Source organism: Bombina bombina, chromosome 3 (assembly GCF_027579735.1).
Source record: "Bombina bombina isolate aBomBom1 chromosome 3, aBomBom1.pri, whole genome shotgun sequence".
NCBI classification, from domain to species: Eukaryota; Metazoa; Chordata; class Amphibia; order Anura; family Bombinatoridae; genus Bombina; species Bombina bombina.
Genome location: NC_069501.1, coordinates 1,100,766,519 through 1,100,793,190, shown reverse-complemented (window position 1 = coordinate 1,100,793,190; position 26,672 = coordinate 1,100,766,519). Strand labels below are relative to the sequence as shown.

General features: G+C 39.5%; 1 protein-coding gene across 1 annotated transcript in view; it reads left to right on the top strand.

Annotated features, from left to right (window-relative positions):
• The window catches only part of NBEA (neurobeachin), a 1,472,531-nt gene that overhangs the window by 1,252,337 nt on the left and 193,522 nt on the right, over positions 1-26,672 (top strand). Inside the window, exons 41-42 of the mRNA XM_053708445.1 lie at positions 9,291-9,408; positions 24,643-24,745. Coding sequence (XP_053564420.1) covers positions 9,291-9,408; positions 24,643-24,745 — 221 coding nt within the window. The remainder of the gene's footprint in view (positions 1-9,290; positions 9,409-24,642; positions 24,746-26,672) is intronic.

Sequence of the window (26,672 nt, the reverse complement as noted above, 5' to 3'; positions counted from 1 at the left end):
TTAATCAATATATGGCCGTATCTGTACCCAAGTTTCCAACTTTTATTTGGCTTTTTCATACTTATAAATCCTAATTTCTAAATTCTATAACAATAATTAATAAACAGTCAAAATAAATAATGTTCATTGTAGTGGGTTTATGGAAATGTTGTGTTCTAAACAATTCTACAGATTAGAAAAATAAAAATAAAAAATATATATATACGTATAGATTGATAAAAAATGCTAACCATCATCTGAGCCTTCAGTGAGTCATAGGGGCATATTTATCAAACTCTGTAACCTGACTGCTGCTCCATAACCTGTCTGCCTGCTCTGAGGCGGCAGATAGACATCGCCGGAAATCAACCCGATCCAATACGATCGGGTTGGTTGACACCCCCTGCTAGCGGCCAATCTGGCCGCAAATCTGCAGGGGGCGGCGTTGCACCAGCAGTTCACAAGAACTGCTGGTGCAATGATTAATGCCGACAGCGTATGCTGTCGGCATTTATCGATGTGCAGCGGACATGATCCGCAATATCGGATCATGTCCGCTGGCACTTTCTTAAATAGGCCCCATAATCTTTTTGCTGGTGGTGTGTGTGTATGCTGGAAACATTTCACCGATAGACTTGCTCGACAAGGGTTGCCACAATCCTTCAATTTGTAAAAAGAGCAATATCTGAAGCCCAAATAAATTGAAAACCAATAAAACGAGGTATGCCTGTATATGTATATATGTGTGTATATATATATATATATATATATATATATATATATATATATATATATATATATATAACTAAAATATAAACTTGCTTTTTTCGAACAATATAAAATAATTAAAAAAGGTAAACAGTTTAACCCCTTAACGACTGAGGACGTGCAGGGTACGTCCTCAGAAAAAAGGCAGTTAATGCCTGAGAACGTACCCTGCACGTCCTCAGTGTGGAAAGCAGCTGGAAGCGATCCTGCTCGCTTCCAGCTGCTTTCCGGTTATTGCAGTGATGCCTCGATATGGAGGCATCCTGCAATAACCTTTCACGGCCATCCGATGCAGAGAGAGCCACTCTGTGGCCCTCTCTGCACCGGACATCGATGGCCGGTATCGTTGGTGGGTGGGAGCCGGTATGGGAGGTGGGTGGCGGCCATCGATGGCCCTGGTCATGTGGAGGGGGGCGGGATCGTGGGCGGGGGAGTCCGGGGGCGCGCGCGGGCGTGCGCACGTGCACGAGGGGGCGGGGGCGGGCGCGTGCACGGGGAGGGAGCGGGTGGGAACCGCTACACTACGGAAAAAATGTGTCCCCAAAACACAAAGTGGGACAAAATTTAAATAAATAAAAAAGCCCTTGTGTGATTTAGGTGGTGGGGGGGTGGGGGGCGATTGAGCTACACTACAGAAATTTTAAAAAAATAATAATAAACATTTGATTGTTCAAAATGGGTACTGGCAGACAGCTGCCAGTACCCAAGATGGCCCCCAATAAGGCTGAGAGGGAGGCGTAGAGAGCTGTTTTGGGGGGGATCAGGGAGGTTGGGGGTTAAGGGGGGGATCCTAAACACAGCATATGTAAATATGCTTTTTTTTTTTTTTCTTTAAAAAAAAAAAAACTTTTATTTTAGTACTGGCAGACTTTCTGCCAGTACTTAAGATGGCGGGGACAATTGTGGGGTGGGGGAGAGAAGGGAGCTGTTTGGGAGGGATCAGGGGGTGGGATGTGTCAGGTGGGAGGCTGATCTCTACACTAAAGCTAAAATTAACCCTGCAAGCTCCCTACAAACTACCTAATTAACCCCTTCACTGCTAGCCATAATACACGTGTGATGCGCAGCAGCATTTAGCGACTTTCTAATTACCATAAAGCAACGCCAAAGTCATATATGTCTGCTATTTCTGAACAAAGGGCATCCCAGAGAAGCATTTACAACCATTTGTGCCATAATTGCACAAGCTGTTTGTAAATAATTTCAGTGAGAAACCTAAAATTGTGAAAAAATTAACATTTTTTTTTACTTTGATCGCATTTGGCGGTGAAATGGTGGCATGAAATATACCAAAATGGGCCTAGATCAATACTTGGGGTTGTCTACTACACTACACTAAAGCTAAAATTAACCCTAGAAGCTCCCTACATGCTCCCTAATTAACCCCTTCAATGCTGGGAATAATACACGTATTGTGCGCAGTGGCATTTAGCAGCCTTCTAATTACCAAAAAGCAAAGCCAAAGCCATATATGTCTGCTATTTCTGAACAAAGGGGATCCCAGAGAAGCATTTACAACCATTTATTCTATAATTGCATAAGTTGTTTATAAATAATTTCAGTGAGAAACCTAAAGTTTGTGAAAAAATTTGTGAAAAAGTGAACAATTTTTTTTATTTGATCGCATTTGGCGGTGAAATAGTGGCATGAAATATACCAAAATGGGCCTAGATCAATACTTTGGGATGTCTTCTAAAAAAAAATATATACATGTCAATAGATATTCAGGGATTCCTGAAAGATATTAGTGTCCCAATGTAACTAGCGCTAATTTCTTCTGTTATGTGTGATCAGTCCACGGGTCATCATTACTTCTGGGATATAACTCCTCCCCAACAGGAAATGCAAGAGGATTCACCCAGCAGAGCTGCATATAGCTCCTCCCCTCTACGTCAGTCCCAGTCATTCTCTTGCACCCAACGACTAGATAGGATGTGTGAGAGGACTATGGTGATTATACTTAGTTTTTATGACTTCAATCAAAAGTTTGTTATTTTACAATAGCACCGGAGCGTGTTATTACTTCTCTGGCAGAGTTTGAGGAAGAATCTGCCAGAGTTTTTTTTTTACTATGATTTTAACCGGAGTAGTTAAGATCATATTGCTGTTCTCGGCCATCTGAGGGAGGTAAAAGCTTCAGATCAGGGGACAGCGGGCAGATGAATCTGCATTGAGGTATGTAGCAGTTTTTATTTTCTGAATGGAATTGATGAGAAAATCCTGCCATACCGTTATAATGACATGTATGTATACACTTCAGTATTCTGGGGATGGTATTTCACCGGAACTACTCTGTTAAAAGTCACTAATCCTTTTATTAAGTATTTATCATGTTAAACGTTTTTGCTGGAATGTAGAATCGTTTACATTGCTGAGGTACTGAGTGAATAAATATTTGGGCATTATTTTCCACTTGGCAGTTGTTTGCTTTTAATTGTGACAGTTTCGTTTCTCTTCACTGCTGTGTGTGAGGGGGAGGGGCCGTTTTTGGCGCTCTTTGCTACGCATCAAAAAATTCCAGTCAGTTACTCTTATATTTCCTGCATGATCCGGTTCATCTCTGACAGATCTCAGGGGTCTTCAAACTTCTTTGGAGGGAGGTAGTTTCTCTCAGCAGAGCTGTGAGAATTTTATATTGACTGTGAATAAAAACGTTGCTCTGTAATTTTTATGTCAAATTTAATTATTGTTATTTTACTAATGGGAACAAACCTTTGCTAAAAGTTGTGTTGTTTTAAAGTTTGATGCTATAACTGTTTTTCAGTTCATTATTTCAACTGTCATTTAATCGTTTAGTACCTCTTTGAGGCACAGTACGTTTTTGCTAAAAAAGATTATAACCAAGTTGCAAGTTTATTGCTAGTGTGTTAAACATGTCTGACTCAGAGGAAGATATCTGTGTCATTTGTTCCAATGCCAAGGTGGAGCCCAATAGAAATTTATGTACTAACTGTATTGATGCTACTTTAAATAAAAGTCAATCTGTACAATGTGAACAAATTTCACCAAACAGCGAGGGGAGAGTTATGCCGACTAACTCGCCTCACGCGGCAGTACCTGCATCTCCCGCCCGGGAGGTGCGTGATATTATGGCGCCTAGTACATCTGGGCGGCCATTACAGATAACATTACAAGATATGGCTACTGTTATGACTGAAGTTTTGTCTAAATTACCAGAACTAAGAGGCAAGCGTGATCACTCTGGGGTGAGAACAGAGTGCGCTGACAATACTAGGGCCATGTCTGATACTGCGTCACAGCTTGCAGAGCATGAGGACGGAGAGCTTCATTCTGTGGGTGACGGTTCTGATCCAAACAGATTGGATTCAGATATTTCAAATTTTAAATTTAAATTGGAGAACCTCCGTGTATTACTAGGGGAGGTCTTAGCAGCTCTCAATGATTGTAACACCGTTGCAATACCAGAGAAACTGTGTAGGTTGGATAAATACTTTGCGGTACCGGCGAGTACTGACGTTTTTCCTATACCTAAGAGACTAACTGAAATTGTTACTAAGGAGTGGGATAGACCCGGTGTGCCGTTCTCACCCCCTCCAATATTTAGAAAGATGTTTCCAATAGACGCCACCACTCGGGACTTATGGCAAACGGTCCCTAAGGTGGAGGGAGCAGTTTCTACTTTAGCTAAGCGTACCACTATCCCGGTGGAGGATAGCTGTGCTTTTTCAGATCCAATGGATAAAAAATTAGAGGGTTACCTTAAGAAAATGTTTGTTCAACAAGGTTTTATATTGCAACCCCTTGCATGTATCGCGCCGATTACGGCTGCGGCAGCATTTTGGATTGAGTCTCTGGAAGAGAACCTTAGTTCATCTACGCTAGACGACATTACGGACAGGCTTAGAGTCCTTAAACTAGCTAATTCATTCATTTCGGAGGCCGTAGTACATTTAACCAAACTTACGGCTAAGAACTCAGGATTCGCCATACAGGCACGTAGGGCGCTGTGGCTAAAATCCTGGTCAGCTGATGTTACTTCTAAGTCCAAATTACTTAATATACCTTTCAAGGGGCAGTCTTTATTTGGGCCCGGTTTGAAAGAAATTATCGCTGACATTACAGGAGGTAAGGGCCACGCCCTACCTCAAGACAAAGCCAAAGCTAAGGCTAGACAGTCTAATTTTCGTCCCTTTCGGAATTTCAAAACAGGAGCAGCATCAACCTCCACTGCACCAAAACAGGAAGGAGCTGTTGCTCGTTACAGGCAAGGCTGGAAGCCTAACCAGTCCTGGAACAAGAGCAAGCAGGCCAGGAAACCTGCTGCTGCCCCAAAGACAGCATGAACCGAAAGCCCCCGATCCGGGACCGGATCTAGTGGGGGGCAGACTTTCTCTCTTCGCCCAGGCCTGGGCAAGAGATGTTCAGGATCCCTGGGCACTAGAGATCATATCTCAGGGATACCTTCTAGACTTCAAATTATCTCCCCCAAGAGGGAGATTTCATCTGTCAAGGTTGTCAACAAACCAGATAAAGAAAGAAGCGTTTCTACGCTGTGTACAAGATCTGTTATTAATGGGAGTGATCCATCCGGTTCCGCGGTCGGAACAAGGACAAGGGTTCTACTCAAACCTGTTTGTGGTTCCCAAAAAAGAGGGAACTTTCAGGCCAATCTTAGATTTAAAGATTCTAAACAAATTCCTAAGAGTTCCATCGTTCAAAATGGAAACTATTCAGACAATCTTACCCATGATCCAAAAGGGTCAGTACATGACCACAGTGGATTTAAAAGATGCTTACCTTCACATACCGATCCACAAAGATCATCACCGGTATCTAAGGTTTGCCTTCTTAGACAGGCACTACCAGTTTGTAGCTCTTCCATTCGGATTGGCTACGGCTCCAAGAATCTTCACAAAGGTTCTGGGTGCCCTTCTGGCGGTACTAAGACCGCGAGGGATTTCGGTAGCTCCGTACCTAGACGACATTCTAATACAAGCTTCAAGCTTTCAAACTGCCAAGTCTCATACAGAGCTAGTTCTGGCATTTCTAAGGTCGCATGGATGGAAAGTGAACGAAAAGAAGAGTTCTCTTTTTCCTCTCACAAGAGTTCCATTCTTGGGGACTCTTATAGATTCTGTAGAAATGAAGATTTACCTGACAGAAGACAGGTTAACAAAGCTTCAAAATGCATGCCGTGTCCTTCATTCCATTCAACACCCGTCAGTAGCTCAATGCATGGAGGTGATCGGCTTAATGGTAGCGGCAATGGACATAGTACCTTTTGCACGCCTACACCTCAGACCGCTGCAATTGTGCATGCTAAGTCAGTGGAATGGGGATTACTCAGATTTGTCCCCTACTCTGAATCTGAATCAAGAGACCAGAAATTCTCTTCTATGGTGGCTTTATCGGCCACACCTGTCCAGGGGGATGCCATTCAGCAGGCCAGACTGGACAATTGTAACAACAGACGCCAGCCTACTAGGTTGGGGCGCTGTCTGGAATTCTCTGAAGGCTCAGGGACTATGGAATCAGGAGGAGAGTCTCCTTCCAATAAACATTCTGGAATTGAGAGCAGTTTTCAATGCCCTTCTGGCTTGGCCCCAATTAACAACTCGGGGGTTCATCAGGTTTCAGTCGGACAACATCACGACTGTAGCTTACATCAACCATCAGGGAGGGACAAGAAGCTCCCTAGCAATGATGGAAGTATCAAGGATAATTCGCTGGGCAGAGTCTCACTCTTGCCACCTGTCAGCAATCCACATCCCGGGAGTGGAGAACTGGGAGGCGGATTTCTTGAGTCGCCAGACTTTTCATCCGGGGGAGTGGGAACTTCATCCGGAGGTCTTTGCCCAAATACTTCGACGTTGGGGCAAACCAGAGATAGATCTCATGGCGTCTCGCCAGAACGCCAAACTTCCTCGCTACGGGTCCAGATCCAGGGATCCGGGAGCGGTTCTGATAGATGCTTTGACAGCACCTTGGAACTTCGGGATGGCTTATGTGTTTCCACCCTTCCCGCTGCTTCCTCGATTGATTGCCAAAATCAAACAGGAGAGAGCATCAGTGATTCTAATAGCGCCTGCATGGCCACGCAGGACTTGGTATGCAGATCTAGTGGACATGTCATCCTGTCCGCCTTGGTCTCTACCTCTAAGACAGGACCTTCTGATACAGGGTCCATTCAAACATCAAAATCTAACTTCTCTGAAGCTGACTGCTTGGAAATTGAACGCTTGATTTTATCAAAACGTGGTTTTTCTGAGTCGGTTATTGATACCCTGATACAGGCTAGGAAGCCTGTTACCAGAAAGATTTACCATAAAATATGGCGTAAATACCTATACTGGTGCGAATCCAAACGTTACTCCTGGAGTAAGGTTAGGATCCCTAGGATATTGTCCTTTCTACAAGAAGGTTTAGAAAAGGGTTTATCAGCTAGTTCATTAAAGGGACAGATTTCAGCTCTGTCCATCTTGTTACACAGGCGTCTGTCAGAAAATCCAGACGTCCAGGCCTTTTGTCAGGCTTTAGCTAGGATCAAGCCTGTGTTTAAAGCTGTTGCTCCGCCATGGAGTTTAAACTTAGTTCTTAACGTTTTACAGGGTGTTCCGTTTGAACCCCTTCATTCCATTGATATAAAATTGTTATCTTGGAAAGTTCTGTTTTTAATGGCTATTTCCTCGGCTCGAAGAGTCTCTGAGTTATCAGCCTTACATTGTGATTCTCCTTATCTGATTTTTCACTCAGACAAGGTAGTTCTGCGTACTAAACCTGGGTTCTTACCTAAGGTAGTCACTAACAGGAATATCAATCAAGAGATTGTTGTTCCATCCTTGTGTCCAAATCCTTCTTCAAAGAAGGAACGTCTTCTACACAATCTGGATGTAGTTCGTGCCCTCAAGTTCTACTTGCAGGCAACTAAAGATTTTCGCCAAACTTCTTCCCTGTTTGTCGTTTATTCTGGACAGAGGAGAGGTCAAAAGGCTTCTGCTACCTCTCTCTCTTTTTGGCTTCGTAGCATAATACGTTTAGCCTATGAGACTGCTGGACAGCAGCCTCCTGAAAGAATTACAGCTCACTCCACTAGAGCTGTGGCTTCCACTTGGGCCTTTAAGAATGAGGCCTCTGTTGAACAGATTTGCAAGGCTGCAACTTGGTCTTCGCTTCATACTTTTTCCAAATTTTACAAATTTGACACTTTTGCTTCTTCGGAGGCTATTTTTGGGAGAAAGGTTCTTCAGGCAGTGGTTCCTTCTGTATAATGAGCCTGCCTATCCCTCCCGTCATCCGTGTACTTTTGCTTTGGTATTGGTATCCCAGAAGTAATGATGACCCGTGGACTGATCACACATAACAGAAGAAAACATAATTTATGCTTACCTGATAAATTCCTTTCTTCTGTTGTGTGATCAGTCCACGGCCCGCCCTGTTTTAAGGCAGGTAAATATCTTTTAAATTATACTCCAGTCACCACTTCACCCTTGGTTACTCCTTTCTCGTTGATTCTTGGTCGAATGACTGGGACTGACGTAGAGGGGAGGAGCTATATGCAGCTCTGCTGGGTGAATCCTCTTGCATTTCCTGTTGGGGAGGAGTTATATCCCAGAAGTAATGATGACCCGTGGACTGATCACACAACAGAAGAAAGGAATTTATCAGGTAAGCATAAATTATGTTTTTGAAAAAAAGTGGTTTGGAAATAGCAAAGTGCTACTTGTATTTATGGCCCTATAACTTGCAAAAAAAGTAAAGAACATATAAACATTGGGTATTTATAAACTCAGGACAAAATTTAGAAACTATTTAGCATGGGTGTTTATTGGTGGTTGTAGATGTGTAACAGATTTTGGGGGTCAAAGTTAGAAAAAGTGTGTTTTTTTCCATTTTTCCTTCATATTTTATAATGTTTTTTATAGTAAATTATAAGATATGATGAAAATAATGGTATCTTTTGAAAGTCCATTTAATGGCGAGAAAAACGGTATATAATATGTGTGGGTACAGTAAATGAGTAAGAGGAAAATTACAGCTAAACACAAACACCGCAAAAATGTAAAAATAGCCTTGGTCCCAAACGGACAGAAAATGGAAAAGTGCTGCGGTCATTAAGGGGTTAAACATGCATTTTATAGGTTTTTTTTATTACCATATAGCAAATATATTTGCAATATTTTAATTTGTCTTTGATGATTGCACTTTTTAATTTGCAAACATGTAATAGATTTGACTACAACCCAATGCAGTAAATGAGAGAAAAGTGTATAACAATAAGCAGTGTGATTAAGAAAAACTTTATTCAAACGTATCTGACAAATGATGTCCTGAGAGACCATTCAATCATACCAGACTGTCTTCACTTTGTATTTCCCATAGGTTTCTTTATAGTCAAAAGCAGCTGATCCTTATAGGCTAACCTTTTCTAATTAATCTTCTATATTAAATGCTGGTAATGAATTCATCCTGAAATATTTTAGAAAAGGGTTAATTTCTCATTAAAATTTATGTGATTTTATTGTGATGACATAAAAAGTAAGCTGTTTATTGTGTAAAATATAATTTTTATTTTTTTATTTAAGATTCTTGTTTACACTGAAGGCCTACATGGAAAATGGATGTTCAGCGAGATTCGAGCAGTTTTTTCCAGGCGATATCTCCTTCAAAATACTGCTTTGGAAGTATTCATGGCAAACCGTAGTAAGTTTATTACTTTTTATAAGTATTTTAATGAACAAATATGTATTATATTAGTACTTCAAAATGAAATTGTATATTAAACTACTATAGTTAAACATAAGCAGTACCTTTTATTGATCCTATGCATCTGAATTAATATGTTTTAAAATGTAATAACTATAAACAGCAGCAGTTAATCAACCTTGTCTACTTTTTAGATTTTAGAGAATATATTCATTTAATTTTGCTAAATGGATTATAGTCACATTTTCCACATACATCTTAAATAGTAATTAAACAAAAACACAATATACAGGAATTATACCTGTTTTAGTTTGTAAAACTACTGCAGAGTTCCCTGGTTTACACATGGTCTGGAACACTTTTCATGTGTGAAATGGGACAGCTTAGATAAGACCATAGTATAAACAACATCTCATGTCATTTAGATAGTATTTACTTTTCAAAATAAAACTTATACCTGCACCTTAAAGGTAGTTTTATATTATTTTCTTTCATAAAAGTGGTGAGAGTCCACAAGCCCTTAATCCTTAGAATTCCACTCCTGGCCACTAGGAGGAGGCAAAGATTCCTAAAACTCCAAGAGCACTTAAAAACCCTCCTTTATTCCAACCTGTTTATTGTTCACAGGAAGGAGGGAACTTACAGACCAGTTCTAGATTTTAAGACTTTAAACAAGTTTCTTAGTGTTCTTTCAAGATAGAGACACTTCGTACAATGCTTATCTTCATATTCCTATTCACAGGGATCATTATCAGTTTCTAAGATTTGGATTTGTTGCTCTGTTTGGTCTGGCGAAAAGTAATGGGAACACTCTTATCTGTAATAAGAGCTCGGTGTCAGGGAACCAAGATGGAAACACAAAGTGCAGGTTTAAAAAATAAATATAATTGGAATACTAAACCCAATTTTTTTCTTTAACGATTCAGATAGAGCATGCAATTTTAAGCAACTTTCTAATTTATTCCTATTATCACTTTTACATTTTGTTCTCTTGCTTTCTTTATTTAAAAAGCAGGAAATCAGCACCATGGATAGCGCTTGCTGTAAAGTTACTTAAAATTGCATGCTTAGTATCCCTTTAACAATAAACAAAACAAAAAACAATAGGGAAATTAATAACGTAGTTAGTACTAAGCCAGGAGTTAGATACCAAAGAAGGTAGTCAGCCAAGTTGGGTCAGGGAACACAGAGAGCAGGAACAATATCCGGAGTCAGGAACCAGGGAATCAGACAGCCAATGCCAGGGTCAACACGGAGAATGAGAACAAAAAACAAAAGTGCACTTGGTAGATCTAAACTCACGCAAGGGCGGAGACAGAGTGGACAGGATGATGGTTATATATTAAACAGGCATTACGTCATCACTGTGAGAGAGAAAGTTGCCAGTAGTTGCATGTTTGCCCATACGAGGGCATGTGGGAGGAATGCACAGTTTTAGAAACACTGCAAGAGAAGCCAAAAACAGCCCTGCACTCCAAGAAACAAGGAAGGGTGAGTAACCATGACACTCCTGTACAATATCTTGGTACAGGCTCTATCTTTACATTTAGCAGTATCTCATACTGACAGACTCTTGTCGTTTGTTCAAGAGCATGGTTGGAGAATCAGTTTTCCAAAGAGTTCTCTTTCTCCTCAGTCCAGGGTAACTTTCCTAGGTGTCGTAATAGAATCAGTCTTCATGAGACTTTCCTTGACAAAATGAGGCTGAGGTTATTTTCAGCTTGTTTAAATCTTCAGCTAGTTACTTTTCGTTCTTGGCATGGAGGTTTTAGGTCTGATGATAGTATCATCAGATGCTATTCCTTTTGCTCAGTTTCACATGAGACCTCTCTAGCTTTGTATGCTTCATCAGTGGGGCATGGATTATTTTCTGCTTTCTCCAAAAATACTTCTGGATTTTATAGCAAGACAATCCCTTTTCTTTCATGTAATTAGCAAGAGTCCATGAGCTAGTGACGTATGGGATATACATTCCTACCAGGAGGGGCAAAGTTTCCCAAACCTCAAAATGCCTATAAATACACCCCTCACCACACCCACAATTCAGTTTTACAAACTTTGCCTCCGATGGAGGTGGTGAAGTAAGTTTGTGCTAGATTCTACGTTGATATGCGCTCCGCAGCAAGTTGGAGCCCGGTTTTCCTCTCAGCGTGCAGTGAATGTCAGAGGGATGTGAGGAGAGTATTGCCTATTTGAATGCAGTGATCTCCTTCTACGGGGTCTATTTCATAGGTTCTCTGTTATCGGTCGTAGAGATTCATCTCTTACCTCCCTTTTCAGATCGACGATATACTCTTATATATACCATTACCTCTGCTGATTCTCGTTTCAGTACTGGTTTGGCTATCTGCTATATGTAGATGAGTGTCCTGGGGTAAGTAAGTCTTATTTTCTGTGACACTCCAAGCTATGGTTGGGCACTTTGTTTATAAAGTTCTAAATATATGTATTCAAACATTTATTTGCCTTGACTCAGAATGTTCAACTTTCCTTATTTTCAGACAGTCAGTTTCATATTTGGGATAATGCATTTTGATTTGACCATTTTTTCTTACCTTAAAATTTGACTTTTTCCCTGTGGGCTGTTAGGCTCGCGGGGGCTGAAAATGCTTCATTTTATTGCGTCATTCTTGGCGCGGACTTTTTTGGCGCAAAAATTCTATTTCCGTTTCCGGCGTCATACGTGTCGCCGGAAGTTGCGTCATTCTTTGACGTTATTTCGCGCCAAAAATGTCGGCGTTCCGGATGTGGCGTCATTTTTGGCGCCAAAAAGCATTTAGGCGCCAAATAATGTGGGCGTCTTATTTGGCGCGAAAAAATATGGGCGTCGCTTTTGTCTCCACATTATTTAAGTCTCATTTTTTATTGCTTCTGGTTGCTAGAAGCTTGTTCTTTGGCATTTTTTCCCATTCCTGAAACTGTCATTTAAGGAATTTGATCAATTTTGCTTTATATGTTGTTTTTTCTCTTACATATTGCAAGATGTCTCACGTTGCATCTGAGCCAGAAGATACTACAGGAAAATCGCTGTCAAGTGCTGAATCTACCAAAGCTAAGTGTATCTGCTGTAAACTTTTGGTAGCTATTTCTCCAGCTGTTGTTTGTATTGATTGTCATGACAAACTTGTTAAAGCAGATAATATTTCCTTTAGTAAAGTACCATTGCCTGTTGCAGTTCCCTCAACATCTAAGGTGCAGAATGTTCCTGATAATATAAGAGATTTTGTTTCTGAATCCATAAAGAAGGCTATGTCTGTTATTTCTCCTTCTAGTAAACGTAAAAAATCTTTTAAAACTTCTCTCCCTACAATGAATTTTTAAATGAACATCATCATTCTGATTCTGATGACTCCTCTGGTTCAGAGGATTCTGTCTCTGAGGTTGATGCTGATAAATCTTCATATTTATTTAAAATGGAATTTATTCGTTCTTTACTTAAAGAAGTTCTAATTGCTTTAGAAATAGAGGATTCTGGTCCTCTTGATACTAATTCTAAACGTTTAGATAAGGTATTTAAAGCTCCTGTGGTTATTCCAGAAGTTTTTCCTGTTCCTAATGCTATTTCTGCAGTAATTTCCAAAGAATGGGATAAATTGGGTAATTCATTTACTTCTTCTAAACGTTTTAAGCATTTATATCCTGTGCCGTCTGACAGATTGGAATTTTGGGACAAAATCCCTAAAGTTGATGGGGCTATTTCTACCCTTGCTAAACGTACTACTATTCCTACGTCAGATGGTACTTCGTTTAAGGATCCTCTAGATAGGAAAATTGAGTCCTTTCTAAGAAAAGCTTATCTGTGTTCAGGTAATCTTCTTAGACCTGCTATATCTTTGGCTGATGTTGCTGCAGCTTCAACTTTTTGGTTGGAAACTTTAGCGCAACAAGTAACACATTGTGATTCTCATGACATTATTATTCTTCTTCAGCATGCTAATAATTTTATCTGTGATGCCATTTTTGATATTATCAGAGTTGATGTCAGGTTTATGTCTCTAGCTATTTTAGCTAGAAGAGCTTTATGGCTTAAAACTTGGAATGCTGATATGGCTTCTAAATCAACTTTACTTTCTATTTCTTTCCAGGGTATCAAATTATTTGGTTCTCAGTTGGATTCCATCATTTCAACTGTTACTGGTGGGAAAGGAACTTTTTTACCACAGGATAAAAAATCTAAAGGTAAAAGCAGAGCTAATAATCGTTTTCGTTCCTTTTGTTTCAACAAAGAACAAAAGCCTGATCCTTCATCCTCAGGAGCAGTTTCAGTTTGGAAACCATCTCCAGTCTGGAATAAATCCAAGCCAGCTAGAAAGGCAAAGCCTGCTTCTAAGTCCACATGAAGGTGCGGCCCTCATTCCAGCTCAGCTGGTAGGGGGCAGGTTACGTTTTTTTTCAAGGAAATTTGGATCAATTCTGTTCACAATCTTTGGATTCAGAACATTGTTTCAGAAGGGTACAGAATTGGTTTCAAGATAAGACCTCCTGCAAAGAGATTTTTTCTTTCCCGTGTCCCAGTAAATCCAGTAAAAGCTCAAGCATTTCTGAAATGTGTTTCAGATCTAGAGTTGACTGGAGTAATTATGCCAGTTCCAGTTCAGGAACAGGGGATGGGGTTTTATTCAAATCTCTTCATTGTACCAAAGAAGGAGAATTCCTTCAGACCAGTTCTGGATCTAAAAATATTGAATCGTTATGTAAGGATACCAACGTTCAAAATGGTAACTGTAAGGACTATCTTGCCTTTTGTTCAGCAAGGGAATCATATGTCCACAATAGATTTACAGGATGCATATCTGCATATTCCGATTCATCCAGATCATTTTCAGTTCCTGAGATTCTCTTTTCTGGACAAGCATTACCAGTTTGTGGCTCTGCCGTTTGGCCTAGCTACAGCTCCAAGAATTTTTACAAAGGTTCTCGGTGCCCTTCTGTCTGTAATCAGAGAACAGGGTATTGTGGTATTTCCTTATTTGGACGATATCTTGGTACTTGCTCAGTCTTTACATTTTGCAGAATCTCATACGAATCGACTTGTGTTGTTTCTTCAAGATCATGGTTGGAGGATCAATTTACCAAAAAGTTCTTTGATTCCTCAGACAAGGGTAACCTTTCTGGGTTTCCAGATGGATTCAGTGTCCATGACTCTGTCTTTAACAGACAAGAGACGTCTAAAATTGATTGCAGCTTGTCGAAACCTTCAGTCACAATCATTCCCTTCGGTAGCCTTATGCATGGAAATTCTAGGTCTTATGACTGCTGCATCGGACGCGATCCCCTTTGCTCGTTTTCACATGCGACCTCTTCAGCTCTGTATGCTGAAGCAATGGTGCAAGGATTACACGAAGATATCTCAAACAATATCTTTAAAACCGATTGTTCGGCACTCTCTAACATGGTGGACAGATCACCATCGTTTAATTCAGGGGGCTTCTTTTGTGCTTCCGACCTGGACTGTAATTTCAACAGATGCAAGTCTCACGGGTTGGGGAGCTGTGTGGGGATCTCTGACGGCACAGGGAGTTTGGGAATCTCAGGAGGTGAGATTACCTATCAATATCTTGGAACTCCGTGCAATTTTCAGAGCTCTTCAGTTTTGGCCTCTTCTGAAGAGAGAATCGTTCATTTGTTTTCAGACAGACAATGTCACAACTGTGGCATACATCAATCATCAAGGAGGGACTCACAGTCCTCTGGCTATGAAAGAAGTATCTCGAATTTTGGTTTGGGCGGAATCCAGCTCCTGTCTAATCTCTGCGGTTCATATCCCAGGTGTAGACAATTGGGAAGCGGATTATCTCAGTCGCCAAACGTTGCATCCGGGCGAATGGTCTCTTCACCCAGAGGTATTTCTTCAGATTGTTCAAATGTGGGAACTTCCAGAAATAGATCTGATGGCGTCCCATCTAAACAAGAAACTTCCCAGGTATCTGTCCAGATCCCGGGATCCTCAGGCGGAGGCAGTGGATGCATTATCACTTCCTTGGAAGTATCATCCTGCCTATATCTTTCCGCCTCTAGTTCTTCTTCCAAGAGTGATCTCCAAGATTCTGAAGGAATGCTCGTTTGTTCTGCTGGTAGCTCCGGCATGGCCTCACAGGTTTTGGTATGCGGATCTTGTCCGGATGGCCTCTTGCCAACCGTGGACTCTTCCGTTAAGACCAGACCTTCTGTCTCAAGGTCCTTTTTTCCATCAGGATCTGAAATCCTTAAATTTAAAGGTATGGAGATTGAACGCTTGATTCTTGGTCAAAGAGGTTTCTCTGACTCCGTGATTAATACTATGTTACAGGCTCGTAAATCTGTATCTCGAGAGATATATTATAGAGTCTGGCAGACTTATATTTCTTGGTGTCTTTCTCATCATTTTTCTTGGCATTCTTTTAGAATACCGAGAATTTTACAGTTTCTTCAGGATGGTTTAGATAAGGGTTTGTCCGCAAGTTCTTTGAAAGGACAAATCTCTGCTCTTTCTGTTCTTTTTCACAGAAAGATTGCTATTCTTCCTGATATTCATTGTTTTGTACAAGCTTTGGTTCGTATAAAACCTGTCATTAAGTCAATTTCTCCTCCTTGGAGTTTGAATTGGGTTCTGGGAGCTCTTCAAGCTCCTCCGTTTGAACCTATGCATTCATTGGACATTAAATTACTTTCTTGGAAAGTTTTGTTCCTTTTGGCCATCTCTTCTGCCAGAAGAGTTTCTGAATTATCTGCTCTTTCTTGTGAGTCTCCTTTTCTGATTTTTCATCAGGATAAGGCGGTGTTGCGAACTTCTTTTGAATTTTTACCTAAAGTTGTGAATTCCAACAACATTAGTAGAGAAATTGTGGTTCCTTCATTATGTCCTAATCCTAAGAATTCTAAGGAGAAATCGTTGCATTCTCTGGATGTTGTTAGAGCTTTGAAATATTATGTTGAAGCTACGAAATCTTTCCGTAAGACTTCTAGTCTATTTGTTATCTTTTCCGGTTCTAGAAAAGGCCAGAAAGCTTCTGCCATTTCTTTGGCATCTTGGTTGAAATCTTTAATTCATCTTGCCTATGTTGAGTCGGGTAAAATTCCGCCTCAGAGAATTACAGCTCATTCTACTAGGTCAGTATCTACTTCCTGGGCGTTTAGGAATGAAGCTTCGGTTGACCAGATCTGCAAAGCAGCAACTTGGTCCTCTTTGCATACTTTTACTAAATTCTACCATTTTGATGTATTTTCTTCTTCTGAAGCAGTTTTTGGTAGAAAAGTACTTCAGGCAGCGGTTTCAGTTTGAATCTTCTGCTTATGTTTTTCGTTAAACTTTATTTTGGGTGTGGATTATTTTCAGCAGGAATTGGCTGTCTTTATTTTATCCCTCCCTCTCTAGTGACTCTTGTGTGGAAAGATCCACATCTTGGGTAGTCATTATCCCATACGTCACTAGCTCATGGACTCTTGCTAATTACATGAAAGAAAACATAATTTATGTAAGAACTTACCTGATAAATTCATTTCTTTCATATTAGCAAGAGTCCATGAGGCCCGCCCTTTTTTTGTGGTGGTTATGATTTTGTATAAAGCACAATTATTCCAATTCCTTATTTTATATGCTTTCGCACTTTTTTATCACCCCACTTCTTGGCTATTCGTTAAACTGAATTGTGGGTGTGGTGAGGGGTGTATTTATAGGCATTTTGAGGTTTGGGAAACTTTGCCCCTCCTGGTAGGAATGTATATCCCATACGTCACTAGCTCATGGACTCTTGCTAATATGAAAGAAATGAATTTATCAGGTAAGTTCTTACATAAATTATGTTTTTCTAGTGGATATATCAGTCCATTTTTCTAGGGGCATCCTTTGTTCATCCAAATTGGAATTTGATCACAACAGATGCAAGTCTTTTGGATTGACGTGCAGTCTGGGGGTCTCAGAGAGCACATGGAGTTTGGTCTCCTCTAGAGGCTAGGTTACCAAAAAATGTTCTGGGATTCTGTGCAATCTTCAGGGCTCTTCAGAGCTGCCCTCTCCTGAAAGAGAGACTTACCTGTGTTTTATATTAAAACAATGTCACAGAGGTGGCTTACATCATTCATCAACTTTTCCCTGGCAATAAGGGAGGTGTCTGAGAATTTAACCTGGATAGAGATAAATTTTTGTACAATCTCTGCAGTACAAATTTCATGGGTGAGCAATTGAGAAGAGACTTTCTCAATCGCCAGTCTCTTTATCAGGGGGATTGGTCTCTTCATCTGGAAGTGTTCAGTAAGGCTGTGGATCTATGGGGTTTTCCAGAAATAGATCTGATGGCTTCTCGATTAAACAACAATCGAGAATGCCCCCTTATTTCAGTTCTTTTGACAGACTTGCATTTTAGCCAATCACTGCTGACTCATAAATAACTCCACGGGAGTGAGCACAATATGATCTATTATGGCACACCTGAACTAGCGCTGTCTAGCAGTGAAAAAATATCAAAATGCAGCCTTCAATGGCTTAGAAATAAGCATATGAGCCAACCTAGGTTTAGATTTCAACAAAGCATTCTAAGAGAACAAAGCAAATTTGACGATAAAAGTAAATTAAAAAGTTGCTTAGAATTGCATGCCCTATATGCATCAAATTTTGACTAGAATGTCCCCTTAAGGTATTCACTTCCTGTGTTATGCTTCCCTCTAATGTACCATTAGCTACAACCATCCATTAAAGGGACATAAAACAAGTTGGGATAGAGACAAAATATAATATATACTTTAATTACTTTACCTGCAAATTTATACTGAAGTGCCTCGCCATTAACCCTTTCTTTTCTTCATAAATGGAAAGAGTCCACAGCTGCATTCATTACTTCTGGGAATTCAGAACCTGGCCACCAGGAGGAGACAAAGACACCCCAGCCAAAGGCTTAAATACTCCCTTATCCCCCAGTCATTCTTTGCCTTTCGTCCCAGGAGGTTGACAGACAAGTGTCAGAAGTTTTCGATAGTCTCTTATGGAGGGTAGTACTCTTCGGCATTGGACTGGAGTTTTAAGTAGTCCTGTCAGCCTCTCAGTGAGAGCATGGGTGAAAGTAAGAGTCCGGAGATGCAGGGAGAGTCTTTCTGCGAAACCATCCCGACTCATATTAACAGCTCCACAAGCAATCAGATGAGTTTTGCTGCCTGCTTTTTTCTCTCAAGTCCATGGCAGAAGCGACGCTACTATCTGTCACACTTGAAGGGCCGTGTTCCTGTTCCATGGCGTAGATTCCGGTAAGATCGTTTCATATTACTTTCATCATGGTTGTATTGTAATTTCAACTGTTTATCCAAGAGGGTTTACATCCTTTCGGGAATAACTTTAACATAGGGTCTCAGTGAGGCTCCTTTTTGTATCTAGGAATCAAGGGTTAATATCTCCTGAGGGGGATTATTGAACAGGGGAGGTTATATCATGTTTATGTGATTCTGTCTGGTACTGTGTAGTGTTGCTTCGGCTCGTGGCTATTTTGGAACATAACAGCCTATGTCTAGTGACGCGGCCTTTTCAGTCGGGCGTGCTTTTTCATGGACTTCACGGTTTAACTTGTGACTAATTAGGAAGTGAAGGCTGTGAGTTTCTGTCTTCCTTCGGGAGTTAGTTGTCTCCATATCAGGGATGATAGAAGGTGTTGACTCTTTTTCCAAGCTTTTTGCTTAGGGGATGTTTTTTTGCCTGGGTTCAGGATGATTTGCGTTCTTCTCCCTCGGGTGTGGTCCTCTGGAACGTTAATCTGAAAGGATTATGGAGACTAGCCTTTCTTTCTACTCTGTTTCTGGTGACTCTGTTCTCGTTCTCATTTCCCTTAGTGTTGCCCTTGGAGCCTTTGGGCTCTAGAGAAATTGTGTGACTTTGTCGCGGGCTAGTACCTTGCAGGGGGGTGTTGACCTCCGGCTAAGGGTGTTCTCTTCCTTTTTGGCTGGGAATTACGATTGAGTCATGTACCCCTTCTCTGGGTTTCCCGGATCTCATCCCCTGTGAGGTCTGATTGCTTCAGATGGGGCATCTTGTGTTCCTTGAGGATGTAGTTCATTCTAGGGCGATTCTGGGTCCAGGGTTCTTTTCTTGTATCCTTCTTGGATGTCTGGAGACTTATGATCCTGTGGACTGGTTCGGGACGACACAGTTTTATTCAGAGACCCTATGTTGTGACATAGGGGCTAGCTCTTTGGGCTTGCTAGCTGGAAGGCCAGAGTTCACATCCACCTTTCGGGTACTTTTTATAAACTTTAAGGCCTGACTTGTCCTTCGGCTGGAGTGTGCTACTCTATGGGGATTTTTTTCTCTGTTGGGTCAACAGTGGTGTCTGGATGATTTTTCATTTGGTCCGTGTTTTGATCATACTATGGCTTCATGTCTTGTGGACATGTACGGTGCGCTGACAAAATGCCAACAGATATTTGTCCGACAGCATTCTGTCCGTTGGACATTTGTCCGACGGACAGAATGCCAAAGCATGTTCCGAGTTCGGCCAAGGGCAGATACGCTCCGGAGTGCTCTGTTCTAATCAGTGCCTCGGGTGCTTGCAACCGCCTCTGGGAACCTAACCATGGATCCCAGCCCGCACGTCTTGTAATTCTCTGTCTGTGAAATTATCTATCGAAGCTATCTATTGATTCTATCTATCAAATGTATCTATCTATCTATTGCATCTATTTATCTATCTAATCTATCTGTCAAATCTTTCTACCTATCTCGTTGCCGGACTGTTATCTGACAGCCACTTGTGTGTCGGATTATTATTTGTCGGCAAATGTCCGTTTGCCAAATGTCTGTTGGCCAAATGTCCATCGGCTAACAGTCCGGCCACAGACATGTAATCTTTTCTTATCTGTGCCCTTCCCTTTTGAGGGGATAGTTTGTCTTCCTTATGAGCTGGGGTTTCCTCTCTCTGGAGGGTCTTTGTCCTGCCCTGTGTGTAGAAGGTTGGATCAGGTGACTTATTTTTGTAAGGGGCAGCATCTGCTGCTCTGTGTGGGCTCTGTTCCACCTGTTGGAATTTGATCTCTCTATGTAGAGACTGTCTAAGAGACATCTTTCAACCCCCCCCCCCCCCCGTGTCTATCGGACATGTCTGTCGCTTGGGCTGGTCTGGTGTTGGAGCAGGATCTGCAGTTTTGCGTACTACTTTAAAATTTTTACCAAAGGTTGTTAATTATAATAACATTAACAGGGGGATTGTTTTTTACTTCTTTATGTCCTAATCCTAAGAATGATGCTGAAAAGACTTTACATTCTTTGGATGTTGTCAGAGCTTTCAAATATTATGTTGATGCCTCTAAAGATTTCAGAAAGGCTTCCAGTTTATTTGTTCTTTTTTCTGGTTCACGAAAGGATCAGAAAGCTTCTGCTATATCCTTAGCCTTGCTTCTGCTATTTCCTTAGCCTCTTAGTTAAAACTTCTAATTCACAAAGCTTATTTGGAAGCGGGTCAGTCTCCACCTCAAAGTATTACAGCTCATTCTACAAGATCAGTTGCCACATCTTGGGCTTGGGCTTTCCCCACTTGGTCTTCTTTGCATACTTTTACCAAATGTTACCATTTTGATGTTTTTGCCTCTTCAGAAGCAGCTTTTGGTAGAATGGTTCTTCAGGCAGTAGTCACTCTTTGATTTTATTGCCTATAATTTTTTTAAAATTTTTAGTTATTTAAAGACTTTAATTTTGGATATAATTTTTCAGCGGAAAAAAAAGCTGTTTATATTTGATCCCTCCTTTTTTATTTTGTTACTCGTGGACTTCCACATCTTGGTTATTATATCCCATGTGTAACAAATCGTGGACTCCCGACGTCTATATGAAAGAAAACATAATTTATGTAAGAACTTACCTGAGAAATTAATTTATTTCATAGTGGCGAGAGTCCATGAGGTACTCTCCCTATTATGGGTTGTTTTTAACAGAGCACATCTTTTTTTCTGTTCCTTTTTTATGACTTTTTCTTACTTCTTTTTTACACCTTACTTCTTGGCTATACGCTAAACTGAGATATGAGTGAAGGTAGGTGGGGTATTTATAGGCTTTGAGGTTTGGGAAACTTTGCCTCCTCCTGGTAGGAATATATATCCCATGTGTAACAAATCGTGGACTCGCCACCATGAAAGAAATTAATTTATCAGGTAAGTTCTTAAATTATGTTTTTTTTTTATGCAAACTATTTTTAATTAATTGGCCCTTTTAGGATATGCACAGATCTCAACCTGTTTTATGTCCCTTTAACCTTCACTCTTTCTGTTGTTACTGAGTTAATTTAAACTTAAAAGCGCTAGAACGTGAAGCATGCAAAATTACATTATATTATAGCCATACGTCTTTAAATTATAATTTAACAGAAACATGTGAGCTTTTTTAAATCTAGGGCCATAACAGTGTGTTCGGTTTTCAAAATAGTATTTAAATGTAATCTTTTTAAAAACAATATCTCATAGAATATGCAATTTAGCTTCAACTTTCCAATGCACTTATGAATGATGTAGACAATTCTATATAACTTTGATTTATTTTAAAAAATAGCATTGTTTTTAGCAGTTTTCTTAAGCAGACATCTAGTGGTGGTCTGTTACATGAGACCACTTTGGTACAGAATATTTCAAAGAAAATGTGGTTGGGATGAACTGAGAACATAATGAATTGAAGTGCCTGAAATGGAATAGATAGCTAACACCAGATATAATGTTGCACTATCCTTGCCATTAGCCAAGAGTAAGCACAAGCAAACACTCTAACATGTGGTATTTGTAATGTAAATCTGGGAACATGTTTTCCTTTGTTAAATGTAAACCATACAACTATGACTTGAAATATATAAGACCAATCAACAAGGAAGACATTATATTTATTCTTTAATCCTGCTTCATTAAGATGGTTAACTGACTGGATGCTTTTTCATATTATATAAAGCTGATTTAAGAGTAGGTTCCTGTGACAGAAACATTGAAGCTACACTGCCCTTAGTATTTGGATTATTCTATAACTTGAGTTATGTGTACGACTGAACTGGCATTGGAGAGCTTGGGATATTGTGGTACCATAGTGGATTATGTATCTTGAAGTAGCCTATTTTCTTGCTTTGTTTTTGTTTGTTTTTTTTACTTAAATTCAGATACTCAGGATGAAAACATCTAACAATTTACAGCTTTCCATTCCTAGTCTAAAACCAAACCTAGGATAAATAATACACTTACAATCCAGATGGATGGATATATTACCTTCCTTTTGTAAACTTTAAAGGGATATGAAAGCCAAACAATGTATTTTGTGATTCAGACAGAGCATACATTTTTAAAAAGTTTCCAATTTACTTCTATTATCAAATGTGCTTCAATACCATGGTATTCTTTGTTGAAGGGATACCTAGGTAGGCATCTGGAGCACTACATGGCAGGAAATAGTGTTGTCATCTAGTGCTCTTGCAAATGGGTAACATTCTTGCAAAACTGTCATATAGTGCTCCAGACACGTGCACACAGTCCCGAGCTTACGTCCCTGCTTTTCAACAAAAGATACTAATTAGAACAAAGAAAATTAGATAACTGAAGTAAATTAGAAAGTTGTTTAAAATTGTATTCTTTACCTGAATTATTAAAGAAAAAAAATGGGCTTTATGTTGATTTAAGGGATGTGGAAGTCATATTGAAACTATCATTGTTTAGATAAACCATACAAACAAAAACACTTTCCAATTTACTAATGCTATCAATTGTATCTGTTTTTCTTACCTCCTTTTCATAAGGTAGGCTCAGGAGCATGCACGTCTTGGAGCAATGTCTGTAACAGTGATATGTATATAGTACTTAAAGGGACAGTCTACTCCAAAAATGTTATTGTGTAAAAAGATAGATAATGCCTTTATTACCCATTCCCCAGTTTTGCACAGCCAACATGATTATATTAAAGGTACAGTAAACCTTCCAAATAATGTTATATAATTATATAACATTATTTGGTAGGTTTACTGTAACTTTAATACACTTTTTACCTCTGCGATTACCTTGTATCTAAGCATTTTCTGACAGCCCCCTTATCACATGACTATTATCTATTAACTTTTATTTATTTAGTGCCGTGTCTGCCACAAACCACGGCGTTAGCACAATGTTATCTATATGGCTCACATGAACTAGCAGTCTCCTGTTGTGAAAAGCAAATAAAAAATCATGTGATAAGAGGCTGTCTGTAGTGGCTTAGAAATAGGCAGAAATTTTGAGGTTTAAAGGTTATAAAGTATATTAATATAACAATGTTGGTTGTGCAAACCTGGGGAATGGGTAGTAAAGGCATTATCTATCTTTTTAAACCATAACAATTCTGGTGTAGACTGTCCCTTTAAGACTCATGCACTCTTCTGAGCCTATTTAGATGTGCTCTCATGGAATTCCAACAACAAATGCATTTAAAAAAAACATACCAAGATAAAAAGGTAAATTTGATTTGGTAGGAGTAAATTTTAAAAGTTTTTTTAAGCTTTTATGCTTTATCTGAATCTTAAACGTTGAAAACTTTCATCTCCCTTTAGCAACTGATAGTATAACAGAAACATTTCATAGATTTTAATGAAGACTTTTTAACGTTCCAATTTATAGCCTGGAATCTGGATGTGATTTAGCGCACTGTAATTTACTAATTCATACCAACATTGTGATCCTGATAGATCATAATTACAGCAAATATCCAAAACAATTTGCAATGTGTGGATAGTGAAAACAGTCTGCTAAGATTCATAGGATCTAAAAATATAAAAATTACATTTAATTGCTATTTATGCTGAAATATTTGTTTGCTGCACTAATGGTCAACTCTCTTCTTTTTAAAAGCAGATCCAGAATGTTAGTGATATTTCAGATGGAGATCAATTCATCAGTTTTAATGAAGATACGCTATTACTTACTTTTTATTAAAGATATGAAATTCAAATTCCCTCACGCTCTGTCGCTTACTTCAAAAGTACATTTTTCTTTGAGTTAAAGGTGTGAATTGTTCTCCAATCAGCGCTCTCCCCTTTGGGCACCTTTTTTTGTAGCTACAGCGCTGATTGGAAGACAATTCAAACGTTTAGCTCACAGAAAAATTGAGAAAACGTAAGTTATGGCGCATCTTCATTACAACTGATGACTGAAACAACACCTAAAATATCACTAACATTCCGGATCGGATTTTAAAAAGGGAAGAGTTTGCATCACTTTAAGGAACTAATTATTATTCTCATGCATTATAATACTCTTCCATTTTTTATTCCCTTCTTTCTAAAGCTTCGGTCATGTTTAATTTTCCTGATCAAGCCACCGTAAAAAAAGTTGTGTACAGCCTACCTCGTGTTGGTGTAGGAACCAGCTATGGCTTACCACAAGCCAGGTAAGTTCTCTTTTCTGTGTACTATACACATACACAGTGTTTTATTAAAATTTTGTTCAGAATGTAAATTTAGATGCAATAATGGCTGCTTCAAAAAAAAAAAGTTTTACTAACCCCTTAACAGCACGGACATATTGTTTACATTGTATGGAGGCATTTGGAAACAGTGTGGTCTTTCCCCTATGGTTGAGAGTAAAAACCGGGTACGTCGCCTGTCTTTAGGGACTTATTTTTAGTAGTAGTCATCTTTCTCATAAGCTGTGAATAGAAATATAGTTTTTGACAAGCTGTTCCAGTAAGGAAGAGCTTTCAGTCAGGAAGTCTTTGGAGGTTTCCATAGCCTTTTACCCAGATGTTAGTGTTGCTATTATAGTGTACTAGTGACTTTTCTACAGTTGCTAGTGGGAATAAATAATGACCTTGGACTTGCAGGGTTTGACTACTTATAATATCTAATGTAATGATATGCAGGGGTCAAGTCCTACAAAAAAAGTGTGGGAACTCATCAAGACTTCCACCCCCTCCCAATAAATATTGTTTTATATATATATATATATATATATATATATATATATATACACACACACACTTACACACTGTATTTATATGTATATAATCTATACACTTTGGTTAATGAAAGCAAATTAAATCCAATGAAGGGTTGAATGGTTGCCTTTGGGCTTGAGAACCCTCCTATGTCACAGAGTCTCATCCACTTAAAGTGCCATAGTCTTATTTCTGTTGAAGGGAGCTAAATGACCCCAGAGCAAGCCACACAGAAATGTAAGCACCATGTGTAACACACAATGCAGGGTGATCACACAGCAGGCTCGCTGCCAATCTTGCATTTAGTATATTGTAGGAAGTGATACTGTCCATTACTAGAGGCTCTCACTATCCCTCTATCCAGACTGTGCTCCAGCTCCTCCCACCAGCAGCAGCAGTGTTTACTTAAGTGTTTCTGTTCTCTGTCAAGAGGGAACTTAGTACCTCCTGAAAAAATAGTGCAGGAACTCCGTTCCCATGTGTTCCCGCTCGATTTGACCCCTGATGATATGTATATTTAAATGACATGAACATTAAAAATGTAATTCCCCACAAAATGTTTAGCTTTGGTTAGTACAAATCAGTTTTGCAATTTAAGAATATAAACATGAATTTTTATAGGAGATAAGAACTATAGCCCCATCATTTCTGGCTGTATTTTCCATAAAGTATTATATCAAACACAAAATACAGTACATTTCATGGGTGCTGCCATTTTGGAATCTAGGCTTCACTGCAGGTAACTAAAGAAGAGTTGTTGCACTTGTGCAAACAGGTGAATACTGGAATGCAAAGCTAGATTTTAAAATGGCAGCACCCATGATTAGAAGTAGGAGGGGAATAACCTCAATACTATGCTTATAAAATGTATTTAGTGTTTAATATCTCTTTAATTAGTTTGTAGGATAGCTTTATTCTTATCCCAGCCATACTTGTAGGTGCCCACAGTGTTTGTCTTAACAACCTCTATTGAAAGTTTATTCAATGAATCAGCCACCCTTTCTGTGAAGAAGCGCTTCCACAAATTATTGCTGAACCTAATACCCTTGAACATGATATCATAAACCCTTGTTCTTGTGTTGCTCTATTCTTTATTTATTTTGCCTGTTTCCCTATCTAATTGTCCACCCCAAATGATATAAGATTAACATACTCAAGGCTTTCAAAATATTTGTCCATGGACTGTAAAACAATTTTAAATAAATTTATTTTATGTCCTGATCTTTTATGAAATTTGCTTCATTTTCTTGGTATCCTTTGTTGAGGGAGCAGAAGTGCACTACTGGTTGCTAACTGAACACATCAGGTGAGCCATTGTCAAGAGTCAGTAGTGCATTGCTGCTTGGACACCTACCTAGGTATGCTTTTCAACAAAAGATAC